At 42.9% G+C, this 22,015-nt stretch overlaps 1 protein-coding gene across 2 annotated transcripts; it reads right to left on the minus strand.

Annotated features, from left to right (window-relative positions):
• Positions 1–5,308: 5,308 nt before the first annotated feature.
• On the minus strand, positions 5,309–14,397 carry kynu (kynureninase). Of its 2 annotated transcripts, XM_031558831.2 has the most exons (14): positions 14,204–14,397; positions 13,863–14,037; positions 13,387–13,507; positions 12,928–13,010; positions 10,949–11,010; positions 10,768–10,839; positions 10,563–10,637; positions 10,180–10,326; positions 8,767–8,865; positions 7,675–7,748; positions 7,430–7,482; positions 6,947–7,032; positions 6,629–6,859; positions 5,309–5,813 (listed from the first exon to the last, which is right to left on the minus strand). In XM_031558831.2, exons 2-14 carry the CDS (start codon positions 14,029–14,031, stop codon positions 5,682–5,684), a joined length of 1,404 nt encoding a protein of 467 aa, XP_031414691.1. In that variant the 5' UTR covers positions 14,032–14,037; positions 14,204–14,397; the 3' UTR covers positions 5,309–5,681. The 2 variants fall into 2 exon arrangements, with proteins under 2 accessions (XP_031414691.1, XP_031414692.1); XM_031558832.2 differs by lacking the exon at positions 8,767–8,865.
• Between the last annotated feature and the right edge of the window lie 7,618 nt (positions 14,398–22,015).

The raw sequence follows: 22,015 nt of genomic DNA on the forward strand, positions 1-22,015 counted from the left end.
TACTGTCGACAGGACACATGATTTGGTAGCGTTATGTGTAGCCCTAACACCTCTGAGAGGGCTACAACGGTGCTGTAGGAACATGCAGTTATCTCTAAATCAGAAACGATTAATTTAAAACACTAGCTCCTGACAATACTTGCTTCTGGGTTCAAATAAGAGAGTTTTCAACGGGAGGAGACGACTAAAATCTCTGTCTGGCCCGGTTTCAACTCCTCAACGGTCTGATCCAACCATTTAACGTTTAAAGAATCTGTGCTCTCTTCCTCTGTGTCGCTAAGGCAACGTGGACTGCAGCAGTCAAATGGTGAAATCCAAGTCATTGTTTCAACATCTGGTAAGATTGACATTTTGTATTCTTGCCAGGGTGTGGTTCAATAATTCATTATAGTCAAATATTGCTAAAATACTAATAAAACATGCTAAAATACTAATACAAATTATGTTTTTCTTTTTCTAGTTTCATCATCTGACATACATAAAGAAATAAGCTAAACCCTGGCTGATAGACGAAGTGTATTTATTTTGTTTATTTTTTTTCACAAAAAAAGGGGAAATGTGTTATGACAAAGCGAGGGCCATGCGGGGCTGCTGAGCGAGCCCAGTTTATTCTGGCTATGGTTTAGTTCCTTTACAATTCATTAAAATGATGAAAAGTCCCCTAACTGGCCTTTCTGGCTACCTTGGCCCGCTGTCAGATCAGAAACATGGAGAGCAGGAGCCTGCCTGAGGGGGAGCGATCTGAAGTAATTAAACTTGATGTATGCCGTTCTTAATCCTTATTACCTGCAGGACTCCACTCTCCCCCACGCCACCAGCCATGCAGGCCGGCCATCCAAGTTTAAATGTACTCGCACAGAGAGAGAGAGAGAGGGAGAGAGGGAGAGGAAGAGAGAGAGAGAGAGAGAGAGGGAGGAAGAGAGAGAGAGAGAGGGAGAGAGATTCAGGGAGAGGCTATCAAATAGATGCATAGCACAAGCCATGAACTGCAGTTATTAAGAGTGTTTCTTTGGCTTTCATAGCCAGGTCAACAATAGGGCTGCGTGAAGGGGGGAAAGCTAGTCAATGCTTCATTTCAACTCTTTTAATTGATGATCTACTATCTACCATCCACCAACACGTATAATTCTGCACCTAGTGTGATTACTGTCTAATAGCATTACATTAATATCATTCAGTTTCATAAGAGCTGCGTTAAATACGCTGTGACCTGCATTGTATTTTTTTAATGAAGCTTTTCTCTTAATTTCATCTCCAGATAGCTGATGTTTTCACTTCCGACATGTTCTTCTGCTGCATATAAATAACGCCTGAGGCCTCCTTGTCATTGGGGGCGAAGCGGTGCGAAACACAGCCTCTATGGCAACCCTTCGTCATATTGCTCGCTCACATTGCTCGTTCGTAGTCTCGCCGGGGTCAAAAGCCAGATGTTTTACAAGAGCTGCTGTTGATAGCAATTCAGCTGACACTCCCGCTACCCAGAGTGCAGGAGCCTGGCAGAGCGCGCTCAGATCGATGCGTTCTCCTGGATAGCCAGGGTGCATGCTGGAACTCCCACAAACCGCTCCCGTTGCCAAACACGCAGGGCCGGGGCGCGCCAAGCTGCCCGGAGTGATTAAATCACAAAGACTTTGGAAAGTAATGCATGGAAATTGAATCAGGGGTTAGATAATATTGAACCATATCCACATCCACACGTAGCGAGCGGCACAGACCTCTGGATCGGAGCCAAAGCCGTGCAGGAGAAACAATTCAGCTAACTGCCACGTCTCTTAAGGCCGTCAGATTTCAGCGGAGAAACTGCTCGAACGTCTGCACATTATTTCATTTTAGTCAGGTTTTTAGGGAATATTTCGGTGGAGGAAATTGTTAAGGGATACTCAAATGTGTATCTCATGTCTTTTGATTTGAAATAATGTATTTCGTGCAAACCAGCCCTCTCTCTCTCACCTCAGCTCACCTCACACCCCCACACATCTCCTCCCCTCCCTAAAAAAAAAAAAAAGAAATGACAAATGCAAATGTTGGTGCATTCACCAGCTGGGCAAAAGAGTGCTCATTAGTTTTAAAGAAGGTTAATCCATTTAGCTTTTTTGCATATTGATATGCCAATTATGTCTAATTGTAGGAGAGGCATCCGTCAAGGTAATAGTGCATAAACACAGGCAGGAGCAGGAGCATTAAGGAGAGCCCAACATGTAATGAAGTAGGTGTTAATTGGCAGCCTCAGACCCCCGGCCACTGAGGTGTGTAATGCAGTAGGAGACGGATCGCTCATCGTCTTTCTGCATAATTCCATTTCCCCCGCCCCATGCTGGGAGATTGTAGGGCCTCTCCAAAACGCAGTTAGGGGGGTGGTGGCGGTTCTGTGAGAGAGGACAGGATGACGTGATGCAGAGTGATTCTCCTGTGACAGACGGAAGAGTCGAAGGGCCGCAAGAGCAACTTTTTAATCTTAAAACTAAAAAGGTTCACATTATGCAGATTTGTTTCCATTTTTGTGTTTTTTTTATAGGAAGCTAGTTATTACAACATACACAAATTCGTTTTGATAGCATATGGTCACACCTGTCATCTCCACTAGCCACCAAGTTGGCTATGTACCTTTGCTCTATTGCTGGTGTTTGGAAGGCAAGCCAGTTGGCTGTTACCTATTTATCTCACTTATTTTAGGCAAGAACTCCTAACGTTGCTTTAAGGACCTGGCATTTGAACCTAAAACTCCTAACGTTGCTTTAAGGACCTGGCATTTGAACCTAAAATTCCTAACTTTGCTTTAAGGACCTGGCATTTGAACCTAAAACAGTTTAAGAATTATTGGGGAGGCTGTGACAATAACTCACTTTTTGATTTTGAAAGAAAAGTGTAGGTTTAATCAGAGTGTAATAACTAGCAAATCGTCTCTACAGTCTTTCTTGTTATATTGTACAGGAATAACTCAAAAAACCCTCACAGGTTAAATGGAAACATCCTGATTGTTTACCCTCCATGCTTCACTCCATTAAATATGTCTGAGTTTTTGTACACTGACAAGAGAAGGTAAGAAGTGTATTCACATTACTCATGTTCCTGGGTAAGAGATGTGGAATGTAAAGACATGTACAAAAGCAATACGTTTTTTTATAATGTGGTGCTTTATGTTACACTGAATAGTATGTGATCAGTGGAAACGATTTATTGGTAACTATCCATTTTTTTCTCATCTATATTCTTTTAGTTCCTTTTTAAACTATTTCCGAGAATATGGAGAAGCATGAATTGGCCTTAACTAATCTCTGTGTCGCAGAGCGAGCAAGCTGGAGCAATCAACTAAGGCATGATCACCGTCTGAAAAGACATATTAATTTCAATTATCTGACTTCATAAAAAGCCCTGATCGCAGGAAAGCAAACACAAATGGTTGATGCGCCCATTTCTTTCACTAAATAGAGGCCATTTAATGGGGGGGGAGGCAATAATTAAGTATCAAAGATGGCTTCAGCAAGCTGCACTCAATGGGCCCATATATTGATTGAAACACCTAAGCCGTTCCTAGCATGGCTGTAGGAAGCAATGATCCCTCCTTCCAAAGCAGTCGCTTAATGTCTAATTCAATTAATGAAGCAATCAGTTCTTAGGAAGAGGGAATTTATACCAGAAGGTTTCAGTGAGAATGCTTCATCAGATTTCATTTGGGAAAATCTCCCTTCCTCGCAAAGAAATAGTCCAGTTGTTTCATTATATTTCACTTCTCTCCTCAGATGCGTAGAATCCATAATCCATAATGAGGCATTCACTTACGATGATTGGGTGAAGTGCATTAATACCAGTAATCTGCATTACTGTGATGGAGGTCATTAAGAGTCTCTGTTATATATGCCATGGCAATGTACCACTCAGCTGACTTGGCATTTGTGGAGTTCACAGCAGTAATTTCACTTCAAAGTTGGCCATGACACTGAATGAGTGTTGAATTGGATCTTGCAATGGAACTGTGGCAATGTTTCTGTTCATCAGTTGGTTTGTTTACACACTTTCGCCATTTCTATGCATCAAATCATCCCGCCACTCACTTACAAACAGCTTGCATCACGCTGACGACATCTTGTGGGCACAGGGGCACATCTTGTGGGCACAGGCCTATAAATATCCCCTCTGCGTGGAGCGCGTGGAGCCCACATATAGCATCTCTTCAGCTAATCACACACTGCACATCCTATGGCCGCATGGCAGTCTGTAATTCTGTGTGCTGAACTGTACCGAGGGCAGGGCAGTATGACAAAGCAGCACGATGAAAACTCTTTGTGTTTAAAAACAAGGAGCTTCGGGAGACAAGCAGAGAGAGAGGGGCATCTTGAGACACCGTGGCTTTAACGCCAAACCGCAATACTCCCTACCTGCAGTTAGAAGTCTGTACAATACTTCTCCCTACCTGCAGTTAGAAGACTGTACAATACTTCTCCCTGCCTGCAGTTAGAAGACTGTACAATACTTCTCCCTACCTGCAGTTATACGACTGTACAATACTTCTCCCTACCTGCAGTTAGAAGACTGTACAATACTTCTCCCTACCTGCAGTTAGAAGACTGTACAATACTTCTCCCTGCCTGCAGTTAGAAGACTGTACAATACTTCTCCCTACCTGCAGTTATACGACTGTACAATACTTCTCCCTACCTGCAGTTAGAAGACTGTACAATACTTCTCCCCACCTGCAGTTAGAAGACTGTACAATACTTCTCCCTACCTGCAGTTAGAAGACTGTACAATACTTCTCCCTACCTGCAGTTAGAAGACTGTACAATACTTCTCCCTGCCTGCAGTTAGAAGACTGTACAATACTTCTCCCTACCTGCAGTTAGAAGACCGTACAATACTTCTCCCTACCTGCAGTTAGAAGACTGTACAATACTTCTCCCTACCTGCAGTTAGAAGACTGTACAATACTTCTCCCTACCTGCGGTTAGAAGCAGCAGTGCATGTTGCCACCCCTTCATCAGCAGCAGAGTTTAGTGCATATTGCAGTGCTCATTTCCGGAGGAAATAAATGTGAATTCAAGTTTATTTTAAGTAACTGTAATGAAAGCGAATAGCGCAGTGCAATCTCACAACGCTCTTTTGCCGTTATTGATTTTGTGTGCCGAGAACAAATGAAGTGGATCCTCAGTCCACTTAAGCTCAGTCATAAGAGAAGGCAATAAAAGGCAGACTCCTACGGGGCTCTATGTATTGCGTGCGCTACGCCGTAGACACTGAATGCTTCATCAAACATGCTGGCAATAAGCACAAGAACACAGACTGTAAGAAGAGTCAGACAAACAGCAGCATCTTGTTCGTTCCTGAGGTTACAATCACATTTGTTTAATCAGCAGACACATATATCTGTCATCTCTGACTGCACACCATGTGAACAGGGAATTGAACCCATGACCTTTGGTACTGTTGGTTTAAAACCTGAGCTGATACTGAAATCACAGTTGATTAGCAGAGACTGGAGCTCAAACCCTGACCTGAAGTTTGACCTGCCAGAGATTACATTCACTAGTGGGAACAGCCTAGACCAGGTCAGGGGACTGAGCGCAGTGAGAAATTGCCCACAAAGATTTGATTTTCCCTGAAGTCTCAACATCATATGATGTGTGTACCTGGGGGGATGGGTTGTTGAATGCTATAGTTAGCACTAGCTACTTGAGCTGTGCTAGCTAGCTCTGCTGAAGTTCATAGCCAGCCTGCAGGGCTTGGCCCAGGGTGGAGATGAGGCGGTGGACGTCAGAGAAGGCGTTGTAGAGTGGGGCTGGAGCAATTCTCAGCACATTGGGTTCCCTCATGTCACACTGAGAAGAACATGGACAATGGACAGAAAAACAAAACAGGAATGCATCACTAGAACCTCCAGTGGTCTTCAATTTGACATACATGTAGGAGACCCTCTCTATTGAAAACGCAGATAATGCAGTCTCATATTTAGATTTTTAAAATGTCTCTTTGTTGTGGCTCCTAATCTAAAGTAAGATGTGAAAGAAGTCTACTGTCAATGTATTCCAACATACAGTATGTGTTAATGAACCTCGTTTGCCACCAGGGGTCACTGTTTGTACATTTTCTCTGAGGATACATTGATTATAAGCCACACAGTAAACTAAACACTTGAGTTATCATTATATAGCGTCTTGGCCTAGATTCCTATCAAATGAAATTGTGAGTTGACAACTCTTCTAAAATCCTAACCCATGTCAAATATTTTTTTACATGTATTTACTCTTGACCATGTCATTAATTGTAAACACAGTATTAATTATTAAACACAGTAGTATTCTGATAAAACAATGAAGTAGGTTTCTTTCCAGAGATGACAGTACTTTAACCGTGAGAGACAAACTCCACTCCCACTGCTCTTGCCCGTATAAGAGACAAAGTCCGCGGAGTGAACTGCGGAGCAAATACCTCCTCTAAGGCAAGGTACAAACCACAGTGGGCAGATAGCGAGACCACTCCTCTAAGGTACAAACCTCAGTGGTCAGATAGCGGGACCACTCCTCTAAGGCAAGGTACAAATCACAGCGGCAGAGTTGAAAAACATCTGATAACGTCACTGCCATGTCCTCTCTCTCTCTCTCTCTCTCTCTCAGCATGGACGAATATTACTCACGGCAACCCCTCTCTTTTCCAGCTCCTCATAGATGGCGCTTATGGGGACAGAGAAGGAGAGGGACAGCTGACAGCCCCGCTCCTCTGGGTTGGACGGCGTGATGATGTCCACGTAGGGCTTGCGTAGGTTTGTCTCATCTTTCGTGTAGTAGTGCTTAATCAGGTACTCCAGGTAGCCGGTCAACAGGACGGATTTCTTGCGCAAGGCCTTCATATTGGTCATATTAAATACCTGATTTAAAGCATAGAGGACAATAAAGATAGACTCTCTACTATTCATCACATGGTTGTGGAAATTTAAATTTCAAATATGTTTCACCTCCAAGCTTGCTTGTAGTGGACACACCAGAAGAATTGGCTGATTTGACAACCTGAAACCACTAATTCCAGGTAGTAGGTCCATTTCTGTAAGGTGGAAATTAATTTTCATAATTTGCTATTAATTAAAGTTATATCAAAATACTTACAGTGAAAGTTTCACCCCAAACAAACACACACACACAAAGATCTTCGTTATACATGTTATGGTCCTGAATGATACATTTTTTTGTGCAATGAGTCATGTTGTCCACAAGATGGCACTGTAAGGCAGAGTATCAATGTTGCCCCCAAAATGTGCAGCGTGTGCTTAATCACTTCAGGTGCACAACATAATTAATTATATTACCCATGGGTATGAATGAGAAAATATCTATTAATAAACACACATCTAACTAAAAGTGTTTTTTTAATGAATGAATAACACGCGATTACAATATTTTTTGCAGTAACATGGTAAATATTTGACTTATATAACACTTACTGTTATCCATTTGGAAACGTGTTTTTAATTGATGTCCCCACCACCCTGTCAGTCTATAATTAGGAGAAATATGCATAACAATATACAACAATGACACATTAGAGTCTATAAAGCACTACTTTCATTGACATATGCATACATGTTATGCAAAATGTATAACCATTTACATAATGCAACAACAGCCTCATAGTGGCGGTGAATCTTCTTTACAAATAAAAGGCGAAGTGCTGTAGATGTTGACTCACGCTGGTTTGATTGTGAGGGCATTTTTCTCATGGATAAAAGCCCCCGCCAGTCCACCTGCTCCTGAGTTCACATACTAAACAAACAAACACACACACACACACACACACGAACACACACACACACACACACACACACAGCCTTCAGTGCACTCCTCTTTACTTCACTTCACTTCATTTGAACACCCACACCCCTCTGAGTTCCATGGGCGTTCTTGTGAAGAACAAAAGAGGCTGTTTTTCCCCCCCTCATGTCAGAAGTACGGCACATAATTATGACTTTCCCATTGATTGCCATAATTGTGCTTTCCCCGTGCCGATACTTCATTTGATGATTAGCGAATCAACAAATCAGTCATCAGATACAATGGAACAGGGCGGGGGAGGGTTGATTGACAGACACGTGGGCGGGTACATAAGTTAAACAATTAAAAAGAGTTTTTCCAAAGCAGCCATACTCTACCAACTCTATCCTTATGCACTGCATAGGCGAAGTTAACATTTACAATATTTACAAGCAAGAGTCAAACAGCATGCAACTCACTCAAGATGATAGTTACTTATAGATGATGGCAACTTATTCATGATTTGAAAGTAAAGTAATGTCTTATAGAGGAAATCCCTCGGCTCGAAGACCATTTTATAAGAAGGAGCCAAGGCTATCCTGGTGATTCTAAAGCAATGTATGAATATATAGGCATGCTCTTTTTAAACTCTCTAGCAATAGCTATGGAAATTGAGCATCCACTGTGATTTACCAGAATTATAATCACATACACAGGCATTGTGTGGATCCAATCTCTATGGGCAGATCTGCAATCTCTCTGTGTGTGTGTGTGTGTGTGTGTGTGTTTTACCTAGGAAAATATTCTTTAGTTCCTTTTCCCCAACCACTGTAAAACTCATCCCACTTCTATATATTTGTGAGCGTCACACACCAGCCCAATGTCCTTAACACACACACACACACACACACACACACACACACACAGGGTCAGTTAAGGCTGCTGTAGGTGGCAGTGTGCCTGTCAGTCGGAGGCTGGTTGCCGAGAGACAAGACGAGCTGAGCTGACAGGCTGCTCTGAGTGGCCTGACCTTGTATGAGCACCAGCAGGCGAAGTCCACTCCCCAGTCGTGCAGACGCAGCTCCACGTTCCCCACCGCGTGCGCGCAGTCGAACCCCACGTAGCAGCCCTGCGGTACCCAACAAACCAAACACATCATCACGGCTGGACGCAGCCCTGCGGTACCCCAACAAACCAAACACATCATCACGGCTGGACGCAGCCCTGCGGTACCCCAACAAACCAAACACATCATCACGGCTGGACGCAGCCCTGCGGTACCCCAACAAACCAAACACATCATCACGGCTGGACGCAGCCCTGCGGTACCCCAACAAACCAAACACATCATCACGGCTGGACGCAGCCCTGCGGTACCCCAACAAACCAAACACATCATCACGGCTGGACGCAGGCAAGCTGGCTCGCATCGCCACGGCCAGCCGGCTACACATTCACACACACAGACACACACAGACACACACAGACACACACACAGATACATAGACACACACACAAACAAACACACACACAGACACACACACACGCTAAGCACACATGCTAAGCAATTGTACAGCCAACAAGCTGTGTGATTTAATACCCCTATGGCTGTGACCAGGCAAAGCGGTGCAGTGAAGTTATGTATTTCACAACAACATAACAAGCTAACTAGGCTTCACACGGCTACATTTCACAGTGGCCGTTTCCCTCCCTTTCTGAAGGTCAGCTGAGTGATGTCATATTTGCTGGCCCGCTAGCATTTTGTCCTGGCTCCGAAGAGGAAGAGGATGACTGCAGTAGACAAAAGGCCCTTCGCCACTAAAATATCGAATCCATCATGTTGACAAATGCCATCATTAAACACTCAGACCTCGACTCACAGCCCTGTGAACACTCTCTGCACTTCACATTGTTGCACCAGACGGGGCATTATGAGTGAAAAATCACTGCATCCACCTCCAAAAGAGGCAGCCGCTTCAAAGCTTTTTTGTTCCCTGGGCATGACTCATCAGTTCCCATCATTATCACTCTGCATGGCCGGTGGCAGTGCCACAGCTTTGCCAACAGAGGGCGCTGTGACTGTATTGATTTGGGCCGATGAGGATGAGGGGAAGGGGGCTCGAGGGAGCACAGCCAACCACTCTGATTGTTTGCTGCTCAGTAAAAGCCATTCCCCTTTTCGCTCACACTGGATGGGCACAGACCATCAAGCCTGGGGGGGGGGGGGGGGGGGGGGGGGGGGGGTACACTATTTCACATCATTCCTCGACAAGGCCACATCAGTTTGGAGTTTAAATTAACAAGGAGAGGTTATGAAGAGCATAAATGAGAGTAAAATTACAAGGAAACCTTGCTTATGAGGTAGCTTAGCTATTAAACCTCTGCCTCACAGAACTACAAGACCCACAATAACAATTTGCCCTTGACGTGACTGAGTTTTTACCTTGGCCTGGCCAGCCGTGGTGATGGCGGCCATGTCGAAGAGCTGTCCGGTGTAATACTGCACTCCGCTGAACAGGATGACAGCGATTGAATCTCCCTCCTTTTCAATCGTGTCCAGGATGTCCTTTGTCCTCAACGTGCGCTCGCCCTGGCAGATTGGCAAAAGCAACAGAGGGTCCCCGCCGTCAGCAGCGGTTCAGCTCACAGAGGCGCTCACCCCTAATGGGTGGTGACGTCTCCCGTGACCGCAGACAGCTCACGTCTCCGGGCCACGGACGAGGATAACCAGCGCCACACGTCTATTTCAATGAAACATTTAGCAGGGAGAAAAGATGGCAGTGTGCTCCATTGAGCCGGGGCAAAGCCAGGTGATCAGACGTCTACCTTTCTTGGTGACATCAGCAACATGCTCTTCTCAGGGTCGAAGCCTCGCAGGGAGATCTGAGATTCCACAGCGTACTGCGAGAGGCACATGAACCATGCACGGGTTGTTAGGAGGGCAGGCTTAGAAACTAGCAAAGGTTTGAATTACATTTCTGTGTGTGCGTTTGGCCTTAACAATAGACATTGATGGAAAAGGAATGCTTACATGGTCGGATGGAAAAGCCTTGTCTTCTAGAAGAATTTTTTGACGTTTCGTTGTGGGTTTATAAAAGGAGAGCTGAGGAGAGAAAGGAATTACAGCAAGCCATTAGGGAGGAGCAGAAGAGGTAGAATCACTGTCACTTATACAGGGATTACAGGATGGAGACAAGGGTAGTGGGTTTTACCAGTAAAAGATGAAGGTTGACTGTCAAGCCATTCATGAGGGCTACCTCATCACGTGTAGAACCTACAAATCAGAAATGATGATGACAACATGATACACATTTTATATATGCTACCTGATGTTTATTGAAGATGCAAGTTGAAAATGTTACTGATATATGCTCATTATTATAAATATATATATATATATATATATATATATATTTACTGATGTATGCTTATTATTAATATATATATATATATATATATATATATATACACTTGACATCAGTAGCATCTTCCATTTGGTTTTAGATAACAAGCACATAACGCCAAATTTTCAGTGTTTGCGATATCACTGGTGGGTTAATGATGTCAATGCTTATCATCGCTGACAAATGTTTTTGGCAGCAAGATGTGTAGCATTTATATCTTTCAGAACCTGACTCCTCCGTGGGCAAAGCCGATTCGTTATTCTGCCTACTCAATTGATCATCACATACTACTAATGAAATATTGATGCTGTTTGGACAGGGTTTGCTTTTAGCTGCCATCTAACATTTGAAACTCCTTCATCTCAACTGCAATCACTTATGAATGATGCAATGGTAGAATTGATTAATACTTTACCAACCACTATGACTGTGGATAAAACCTTACATTTCAAGCATAGAATTGCCATGTAAACCCACAGCCCCAAGTCCAAACATACAGTACATTCTACAGGGTGCTTCGGAGCGGCCCCGATACTGCTGGGTGGTGCTTGCAGTGATGGTTGACCCTTACTGGTTGAAGGGGACCTGAGTGCAAGACAACAACAAGCCCCATTTTTAAGACTAGGAAGTTACAGCAAATACATCAAAATAAATGGTATCTTACGTAGTTAGTAGTTAGGCCTATAGCTGCCATGAAGCCATTTAATCGAGTGTTATATAGTAAATGTAACTGTCGACTCAACCTCGAGGTGATTCTAACGTTATCTAGAAAAATATCTGGTTTAATGATCTAATGTTGCCGCAGCTGGACAAATAGATCATAATTTTGTCATGCTCGGAATTGGTGTCGCGATCGAAGAGCCAAATATTAGGCTGTGTCACTTTTAGGCCCACAGGGTATACCAGAAAGCAGGCTTAACAAACTCTGAGCCTAACCCTGAACTCTGACCCTAACCCTGAACTCTGAGCCTAACCCTGAACTCTGAGCCTAACCCTGAACTCTGACCCTAACCCTGAACTCTGTTGATGAACCCTGAGATCTGAGTCTGATCTGATCTGACCTGAGTTAGTTCAATCAACTCTGAGTATGTTCACTCGGACTGAAACACCTGCCCAACGACTATAAAAAGCCACCATCAATGGAGCTCCGAAACTATGAGTCACCATGGCAACCAGTGAGAAAACAAGCTCATCCACATTTACCCCACTGGTGTTAGAAGTTCTGATGCGTGCTATTTAGGTAGTCATCAAGGAATGATGGCCCATCTTTTCAGGCTCTCCCAATCCTGTCCCAAAATAAGGCTACGCTTATTCATTTGGCTTAAACGTCGACGGGAAAACGAGGAATGGACACCCCGTATCCAATAGCTGCGCAGCAGGGGGGGGAGGAGATAGGGAGAAACTCAGGGTTTGTTAAACCATGTGAACTCACCCAAGGTTTGTGTTGAGAAAAACCCAGAGTTTCTCTCATCTCAGGGTTAACAAACTCAGAGTTTTAACCACCCCACCCCACCCCACCCCACCCCTCCTCCTCCTCCCACAGTTTCTGCACCACCACAGAATGGCTGAAGGGGCCAATTAGAGGGCTGCTCCTATAAACGTCCGAGCCACCAGGGAAGTGCCTCAAGTTCCTGCAGTGGAGAAGCGCCCCATGGTGGAAACACACACAACATGAGGGATAAACAGCCAGAACGAAAGCAAAGCTTCCCGTGTGAAGAGGCATACCGCTGGCAGACACAGCGTGCCATTATAATTGTGTGTGTCTTCAGAGACGAGATGGGCATTACCTACGACGTTAGCCATGAGCTGCTCGATGTTGTTCTCGGCCCAGGCCCAAGGACGAGAGCCCACCGTGTGACCATGGACACCCCTGGAAACATGCTCAACGTTAGCATAGTTAGCTGCAAACATGTACGATTCAGGTGCAGAAACATAAGCAACCATAACAGCCCTGATAGCATTTTACTGTTACACACACGTAGGACTGCAATGTCCACATCTGAAATTACATCGTCCCTGAAAAAGTGTGTGTGTGGGGGGGGGGCATGATTTTTGCAATAATCTGCAGTTAATAGGATATTGTTTGTCCACTCTCTCTCTCTCTCACACACACACACACACACACACACACACACACGCTCTCTCTCTCTCTCTCTCTCTCACATACACACACACACTAATCATAAAAGACCTTACCATCACACATTATTAGAAAGATGCAAATGAACATGCTTGCCACAACTTACATCTGTGCCCATTTGTCTAACTCTTCCTCTATGTACTTCCTGGCCAGTTTTGGCTGCAGCCCCAGCGAGTTTCCCACAAAGTAGAGGCAGTCCTCTGAGCCATCCACAAGAGAGAGGTCAGCTGCGGTAAGATTAACAGCGCATTAGTGCTATCCACTCGCTCATCCGTGATGAAGCACTTTCGTTTTGGGTTCAGACTGTTCTTTGTCCCCAATAAAGAGAGAGAAACGCAATGCAGAGGTGCACCTGAGGCAGCACCTGATAAAATGCAGATGACCTCCGCAGAAAAATGTCACCTGACCTATTTCAGGTGGACTCGCTCCTGAATATGCGCTAGGACCAACAGAAACAAGCCCACATGTAATAGCAGGGTCAAAGGCTTACTCAGTAGACTTTTAGATAACTTTCGATGCTGAAAGACAATATATCCTATACAAGCATGCTCTCTAGAAAACAAAAGACGTTTCTTCACTTACACGGCGGTAGATGTGAGACTTTGGGAATGACAAATTCTTCACGCAGGTGACGCAAATCGTCGTGGTCGTCAAGGAATCTTGCAACATCAAATGAGACCGGACTGCATCTTAAACACTTTGCGACTTGCTCTATAGCCTCGCGCGCAGTTGCCGCAGTGAACGGATCCATAAATGCCTGAAAAAAAAACCAAGAAGGCATGTTTAGGGCCCTCAGCCTGTGCGTTTGTTTTCTAACATGATATGTGTACATGTAAGAGTTGGGTTGATTTAAAATACATGTCGCTTATGTTGACAATATTGTACAATTTAAAAATAATCAGTGGAAAAAATGTTATACTCACTTTGACGGATTTTTCCAGGACCTGGACTGCAATTGAACTTCGCCTGTGAGTGACAAATTTCAAAGTGATCTTTCACCCTGGCTGTCTCTCTCTCTGTAAACACGAAATGGAGGTCAGCTTGGCTAATCATTTTCTTTGGACCACTTGCCAATTGCGTTCCTTAGTCCACCTCAGACATGTAATTTGCAACATACAATGTCCTTAAAAATGACAGGACACCATTTGTTCGTTGTGTAATGATGTGTTTCACATCCCTTTACTAGTACAGCAAGAAGCGTGCCCGAGGGAGGACTTTGACCAAATGTAGCTGGCCTTGTATGAAACCCGTACAAACACAAAGGTTGTTTCAGTAATCACTCCGTTCCAATCAATCGATGTGGATCGGATGTCAAACAAACTGTTTCCCAATTGAGTAAGCTTCTCTGGGAATACTTGCAGCCATCATGAGCCCTATCGTAATGTACTTAGGATTTACTTCCTTTGGTGTCAGTGAACGAGGCAGAGAGGAAATAAAAAAGAAAAATAGAGAAGTTGAATCTGGCAGTCTATGAGTCAGCACATTGTGTTGATTTCCAAATACAATTTTGTAGGTCTTCTTCCCACTTCTGCTTTCAAATAGCGTTCACATTACTGTATTCTTTAGTAACTTAATCCAACTTTTCACTGTGCCCTACAGAGGCGAACCGCATAGCGGTGGATAATATGACCGCTGCATTAAGTGGGAGAATGAGCAAGAATTAAGTGAAATAACATAATTTTCCGCTCCAAGAAAAGTGTGTCATCTTGAATGATTATGTTTCTGGCAACAGAGCTGGGGCACGTTCAGTTCCAAAAAAACAGTGTGTACCTTATTGATACGTTTTCGGGGTTGTTTCCTCAACAACAGTGTGCAATGGGCTTTGCTGTACGTTTGCTCTGCTTTTATGGTTGTGTCAGAGATGTTACCAACACCTATCAGTAGCGACGTCTGTATATAAACCCCGCCATAGGCTGTGTGCACACTGGATCCAAGTCCTTTACACATGCATAGGATAAAATGTTGGGGAAAAAATAAACATGTATTTCCACCGTTTTCACATTTTTTACATTTTAACAGCATTGGTCAATCTTAAATTCTACATGGAATACAATGCAAATATTAAGATCACCCACAACAATACAAAATATCAATAAGGAACTTATATTCACATTGTGTGAATATCAATGTTCTATTTGAAAGCATAATTTGACAGTCCAGCAGGTTGTGTAAAATACCTTTTTAGTATCAATGCCACTGTCAGTTTGGACCAATCAGTGGCAGTCATTATATTCATTTATGTATTTCAAATATTCAGCATACAAAGGCATTGCTTATCTTATTCAAAAATAAATGAGTTTCATCATCTCTCTATTCTTCAAATCCTTTGTGAAACACTGCTTGAAAAAATACCCCACAAAAGGGTTTTCTGATGCAAACCACCATGGCAGAGAGAATGGAAGATCTAAGAATCACCAAGCACAATGTTTTTTTTTGTGTGTTTTTTCCAAATGGCTGAACAATGCTTGGGAAGGGATGGATTGCCGGCACGCTGATCTGATTACCAGATTCTGCCCGCGGCACACCGATGCAGATGAGCTCTGCTGTGGGCTGGACGGGTGGAGAAGGTGACACGCAATCAGGTGCAACACATACCTGGCTTCCTGTCTCCTGGGGGCAAGTTTCTTTGCCACTCTCCGACCAAATGCCTCTCGTTAGCGTGAGCAGGAGTTGAACATCCCACCATGGCAATAGAAGGGAGAAGCAGAGTGGGAGTGTGTGTGAGTGTGTGTGTGTGTGGGGGGGGGGGGGTTCAATATTCTGTGAAAGAGAAACATTACACAGTTGGCCAGTCAGTGTGGTCACCCGTGCCTTCCTGTTTGAAATTCAACTTTGTGAATCAGAATCGTGTCTCGTGTGTTCTTTGTTTGTGAGACGTAGTTCTGTTCCCTGTATTACTGTTCCTACTCACCGACAGACAGTGTGTGCTGCTCAAGTGCTAGCTGCTAAAACAAATTATTTGGTTGCTTTCCAGAACATTCCCTGAAAATACAGACCCAAATCTGACAGTGCCATAGATGATGTTCAGACATTACTTGATGTCAAAGGTATAAAACAGTGAAAATTCCCATTGCTCAACGTACAAAATCTATAACCATAGTTCTTCACAACAGACAATACGTTACCGCAGTAGCCTCAAAACAAATGTTCTACTGCAGCACATCATAAGCAAAACATTGCATTTTTAAGCATATTTTTATATTGAGTCAGTTTTGTTTTAAGTGTTTTTTTTCCTATTTACTTAAGTGTTAGATTAAGACACTTTTTCAACGGTTGCTGTCAAACTTACATAATGGAGCTGAAAGAAGGTGTTATGAAACAGACAGTGTCAAAGCCTTTGAGAGAACACCTCTCAACTCAAAGTGAGGAACTTGTACTGCTATTTGGAGAGAAATCTATTGGCTGCAATTAAGGCACACAACTTCACAAAACAAACAACTAACACTCACAATCACCCTAAAGGAATATTGTGTGACTGTCATCTTTTCTTTTCATTGCAGATAAAAAGTGTGACCTCTTGTTCTTGTTTTTCACTAAGGTTTTTTTTCTTTCCTTTTTCTGGAGGTTGGAGGAGTGCAGTAGGTTTGTATTCCATCTATATATTTTTCATGAAACTGCACATTTTTCTGACAGTTTGAGCGTTCGCTGAGGTATGACTTTTGTTCCCAGGGAGAGTAGCAGACGAACTCAGAGGTCAACCATCGATTCCCTATTATCTCCAGCGAGACTCCAATAAGCTGCACAGCATCCTTCTCTCCAGTCTGTTGTCGGGGGCCAAGCAGCGAAGCTTGTTTTTCGACCTTCTCCTATTCATCCTTTTCTTCTTCTCTTTCCGCCGAGGCTGTATGGAAGCCCTCAGAACCGTATGGGAAAAATTCAGTTATATTGGATTTTATGGAAAAAGGTCAACAATTCTTCACAGGTCACACATTTTGTCCAATTTGCTACAGGTGATCTTGACACCAAGCCTCACAGAACATAATGGATGCTTCCACCATATAATGGATTTAATCAGAATTCTTCATTTAGTCCAATATTCACCAAATTTGACACAGACAATCTTTAGACCAAGCCTCACTCTGTAATGCATGTCTTATCACCTTAAGATTAGCTATGGTAGTGAAGACTTGCAATCAGAGGGATTAAGATTTTTCTGAAATGACAGCAAATCGGCTGGTATTTAATCATCATCATTTAAAAAAATCACCAGACTACTGTAGAGAACATGTCAGCCCCACAAATCATCTGGCACACCCTAGGAAGCTAAAACATAGACATGGTTATTTCCTACAGCATGCATACTGTACAACTCTATTCACTATTTGTCTGAAACACTCTGTTAAAGCTCCTGAGCCCAGTGTGCTCTGATTAGTCAGCTAGGCGGGCAATACGGAATGTGTTACGAGATGGCCTCATCAACAAAGGAAAAGGGCTGGAATTCCAACAAGGCATTTCAGGCAGGAAAGTGGGTCCTCCCACTGGCGTGTTCTATGGGCTTTGTAACTTTGCAGACTTTGCTTTTTCATGCACGAGAAGTTATATATCAAATCAAATCAAACTTTATTTGTACGGCGCATTTCATACCAGTAGGTAACACAATGCGCCTCACAGAAGGAAAAATGGGGGGGGGGGGGTTACAAACACCTGTAAAGACACACAGATTTTCCAGAGATAAATAAACAGGAAATGATGTACTAACCACAACCATACACTAAAGGGAAGGGACAGAACAGAAAAGCACAATAGGTCCTCTATAGGTACAGATGTGTTGGTGCCCCCTAATGGTCCGTGCCGTGAATAACCAACCAATTTAGATGCGCATTGCATCAGACGGGTTGTTAGTGTTTAACTTCACTCTGACATTTGCCAGGTACTGATGCATTTTGTATGGTGCAAGTTATGCATCTCAGTGACAGTGGTGATTTTTAGTGCATGTACTTATCTATCCCTCTGTCTGTCCATGTATCCAACATGTTTTGCTTGCTAATGTTGAACAGTTGGACAGCCTCCTTTCCAAGCCAACATTAAGTTTACTTTAGATAGACCTGAATTGCATAATGTGCTTAATGTCCTGGCCTTATTATGGTGTGCTAGTTCAAAACCAGGTCTTACTGTATTTCTCACAGCCTCCGGAATCTTCTCTATTCTAGTTTTCCATGCTCTCCTGCTGTGGGCACCAATCAGGTTTGAGTAGGTCACGCTCGGGGTCACCATCCTGCAGGTGGAGTCCAGGGGATATTGCACACACACCAGAGTAATGAAGCAGAGCGGCCGTGTGTGTGTGTGTGTGTGTGTGTGTGTTCCACACCAGAGTAATGCAGAGCAACTGTGTGTTACCCACCAGGACCAGATCACATTGTTTGGTGACTTTGCGTCCTCATTGTGTCACTTGTCACTTGAGTGCTAATGAGTTGTGGTGTCAATGTGGGGTTGTTGTGTTGGACTCCTCCTTTGTAGTTATGCCCCCCCCCCCAAAAAAACTATCAAAAAACACGAATTGGGTCTCATCAAGGAGCAGTGGGTTGTAGTTGCTATGAGTTTGGGTGTCTATGATGTTGCTGGGTTGTTGGGCTTGACTACTATTGTACTATGATAAATCAAACTGATGACTGGGCTGGTAGTTCTAGCCTATTAACTAGTCTAGGCATATTAGCTTTGCGAAAGGCAGTTAGCATAATGAATGGAAGGGTAGTGAGATGCCCTAACCTCTCTCTCTCTCTGTTTCTCATTCTGAGAGAAACACTCGTACATACACTGGGTGTGACTTCCATGAATATTGCAACATGCAAGAAGTCAGTTTCGAGATTATAGCACAAGGTTTTAGCAAGCATTATAATGTAGCATTGCCTAGACACAGATCTAGATAGTTATGTTGTATGTTGTTTGTTACGTACAGCTAAGAGCATCCCCATTTTGGCACTGCTTAATCTGTCCATGCAGAAATATACGACATGGAGCAAACCACTAAGAGAGTGGAGCATTCCTTTGAAATGAACTCAAGGACATGCCAACCGTACACTGGGGGCGACAGTGGCACAGGAGGTAGAGAAGTCGTTTAGTAATCAGAAGGTTGCTAGTTCGATTCCCTGTCGAAGCGTCCTTGAGCAAGACACTGAACCCCTAATTGCTCCTGATGTGCAGTGTGCCATCAGTGTAAATGTAAAATGTATACATTGTAAGTCGCACATATGTAAGTCGCTTTGGATAAAAGCGTCTGCTAAATGACTAAATGTAAAAATGTAACACTGTGTGGTGGTGATCAGTGTTTAATGCCCACATTGGCTCTTATGATACATGTGCAAAAACATTCAGGTATGCCAGGACATTTTCATCATATTTCCATGTATTCCTTCAGCAGAGCCTTTCATCTAAAGCGACATTATGTATGAGTGAGGTATAACGGAGGAAAGTGACCATCAAGGAGAAAACAGAGAGAACTAAAAGGGCACTCAGAGAGCGCAGAGGTTTTGATGGGTATTAGGGGACTATGATGTAACTCTGAAAGAGCTAATATGCTGAGTTCAATGAGAAGTAGATAAAGAGGGGACAAACACCCTGAATGTTGTAGAGGGCCTGATGTTGCACAGGGGCTTCAAGCTCTATCTATTATCTATATGCTCACATTATAAACACACTTTATTTGGATGGTCCCCTATACACTATCTACATATGCTCAGATTATAAACAGACTTTATTTGGATGGTCCCATATAGACTATCTACAGATGCTCAGATTGTAAGAAAACTATCTGTTGAAACTCTGTTAACTACAATGTATGGTTAATGAGGGGGTTAGGGATTTGGCTGGGGTGATGTTGAGTGAACAATTCGAGACTGAACTTAGATTTCAACAAACAATCTGTGAAGACTATCCAAAAAAAATGGGTTGCCAAAAATAGAGATTTTTCAGGGACACAGGGGTGTCCACAATGTCTAGCTAAAGCCCGGAGATCTGGTGGATATGGGGGAAGGTTTTACTGAAGACAGAAAACACCAGGCTGGAAGATTTAAGCATCTCTGAACTTTATGGGACAGAAAAATCGACTAGAGTGCTAAATGTTACAACTTCATACGGTGGTTCAAAAAAAAAAGAGAGATTTTTCAGGGCCACAGAGGGGTGCCTACAATGTCAGACAAATCCACTAGAGTGGCAAATCTTACAACTTCATACGGTGCGGTGTTAATTTTGGCAGCTATTTTAGATTTAGTCTTAGTCTTAATTTTTAGACGAAAATGCATATTAGTTTTAGTCACTTTTAGTCATTTTTATCCTCCTTAGTTTTAGTCTAGTTTTCGTCGAAGAAAACTCAGAACATTTTAGTCTAGTTTTAGTCGACGAAGTCTCATTACATTTTAGTCTAGTTTTAGTCACATTTAAAAGTCCATCTTATAGCCACATTACGGTGGTTCACTCACCACCTTAGGAGGATCACTAAGACCAATTTATCTGACACTGATTAAATTATTTAAGTATCTTAATAAGTTATCTGAAGAATGGCCTCGCACTTGGATAGATATTTAGTAAGTACAGACATGGTCCACAAGAGGAATTGTATGATTGCTGAATGTCTGAAGAGTTTATTTTAGAAATCAGTGAACTTTTTTCCTTTGACACCAGGAAGACAGTAACTCCAGAAAACCAATGAACAGTTTTTGATGATGAATTCTCATGAGTTTGTCGGGAAATCTATTTATCCCATTTTATTTGTATTTTTGTTGACGAAATCTTCTAGGAATATTGGTTTATCGCACAGGCACAGTGAGGTCAGAGATCAATCAGCTTGATTGATCCCTCTAGATCCCCCCGTTGGCTATGACCAGCCCTCCAGGCGTGTCAGGTTGATATTGGCATGCTGTGTTCCTGAAGGCATTGTGCCTCTCTAAATGCGTGCGGCGCCAGTCAGCACATACTTGGATGCTCCGCTCTATAGCTGCTTGGGCAAGGGCTCAATAAGACATGACAGAGGAGACTGGGCAGTGTACAGGGGAGAACAGTCAGCTGCAATTATGTACCATATAAAGGGCCGAGAGAAAAGGGGGACTGATGGAACAGATACAAGACTCTTCACTACTACTACTACTACTACTACTAATAATAAGAAGAAGAATGGTTATTATTATTATTAATACATTTTTTAATAATATTATTTACACAGGTCCTGAAAACTGAGCATGAAAGGTTGAAACAGAAAAGAAAGACAAACAGTCCAGCACAAGATAATTTAGTGGATTGCTACCAAGTAAAAAAAAAAAAAGGCTACAGGAGAGAGAGCTTTGGCATACATTGGTGGATACAAGAGCAACCTAGTAGTGAATAACTGCTTTAAAGTGGCATGGACGAGAATTTAAATGTTGTTAATATGTCAACTGATGCTACAGTCAGTACAAGGCCTTATCAGGGTCTGTGATGACTTTCGGTGTCAGTACTCTTAATTTGTGTGGGTTACGTTTATTTGAAGAAGCCCAGTTAATAGTCTTGCTTGTGTAATTTTTTCAAATAGTTAAAGTAACATTTTCAAAAGTCAAATTAGATGCAAGTATGCAGGTGAAGAGTATATTTAATTGATGTTACCACTATCATATAAGCATTGATCTGGGTCCTTGAATATTCAGTGTGGGATTCTGTGTGCCAATACAAACTCTTTTTATTTCTTTAGATGGTGCAGAAAAGGCAGAAACTTTATTTTGAGCAAAGACTATTCCTGTGTGGTCTCATTATCCCCTCTCATCTTCTCA

This window comes from Clupea harengus, chromosome 21 (assembly GCF_900700415.2).
Source record: "Clupea harengus chromosome 21, Ch_v2.0.2, whole genome shotgun sequence".
NCBI classification, from domain to species: Eukaryota; Metazoa; Chordata; class Actinopteri; order Clupeiformes; family Clupeidae; genus Clupea; species Clupea harengus.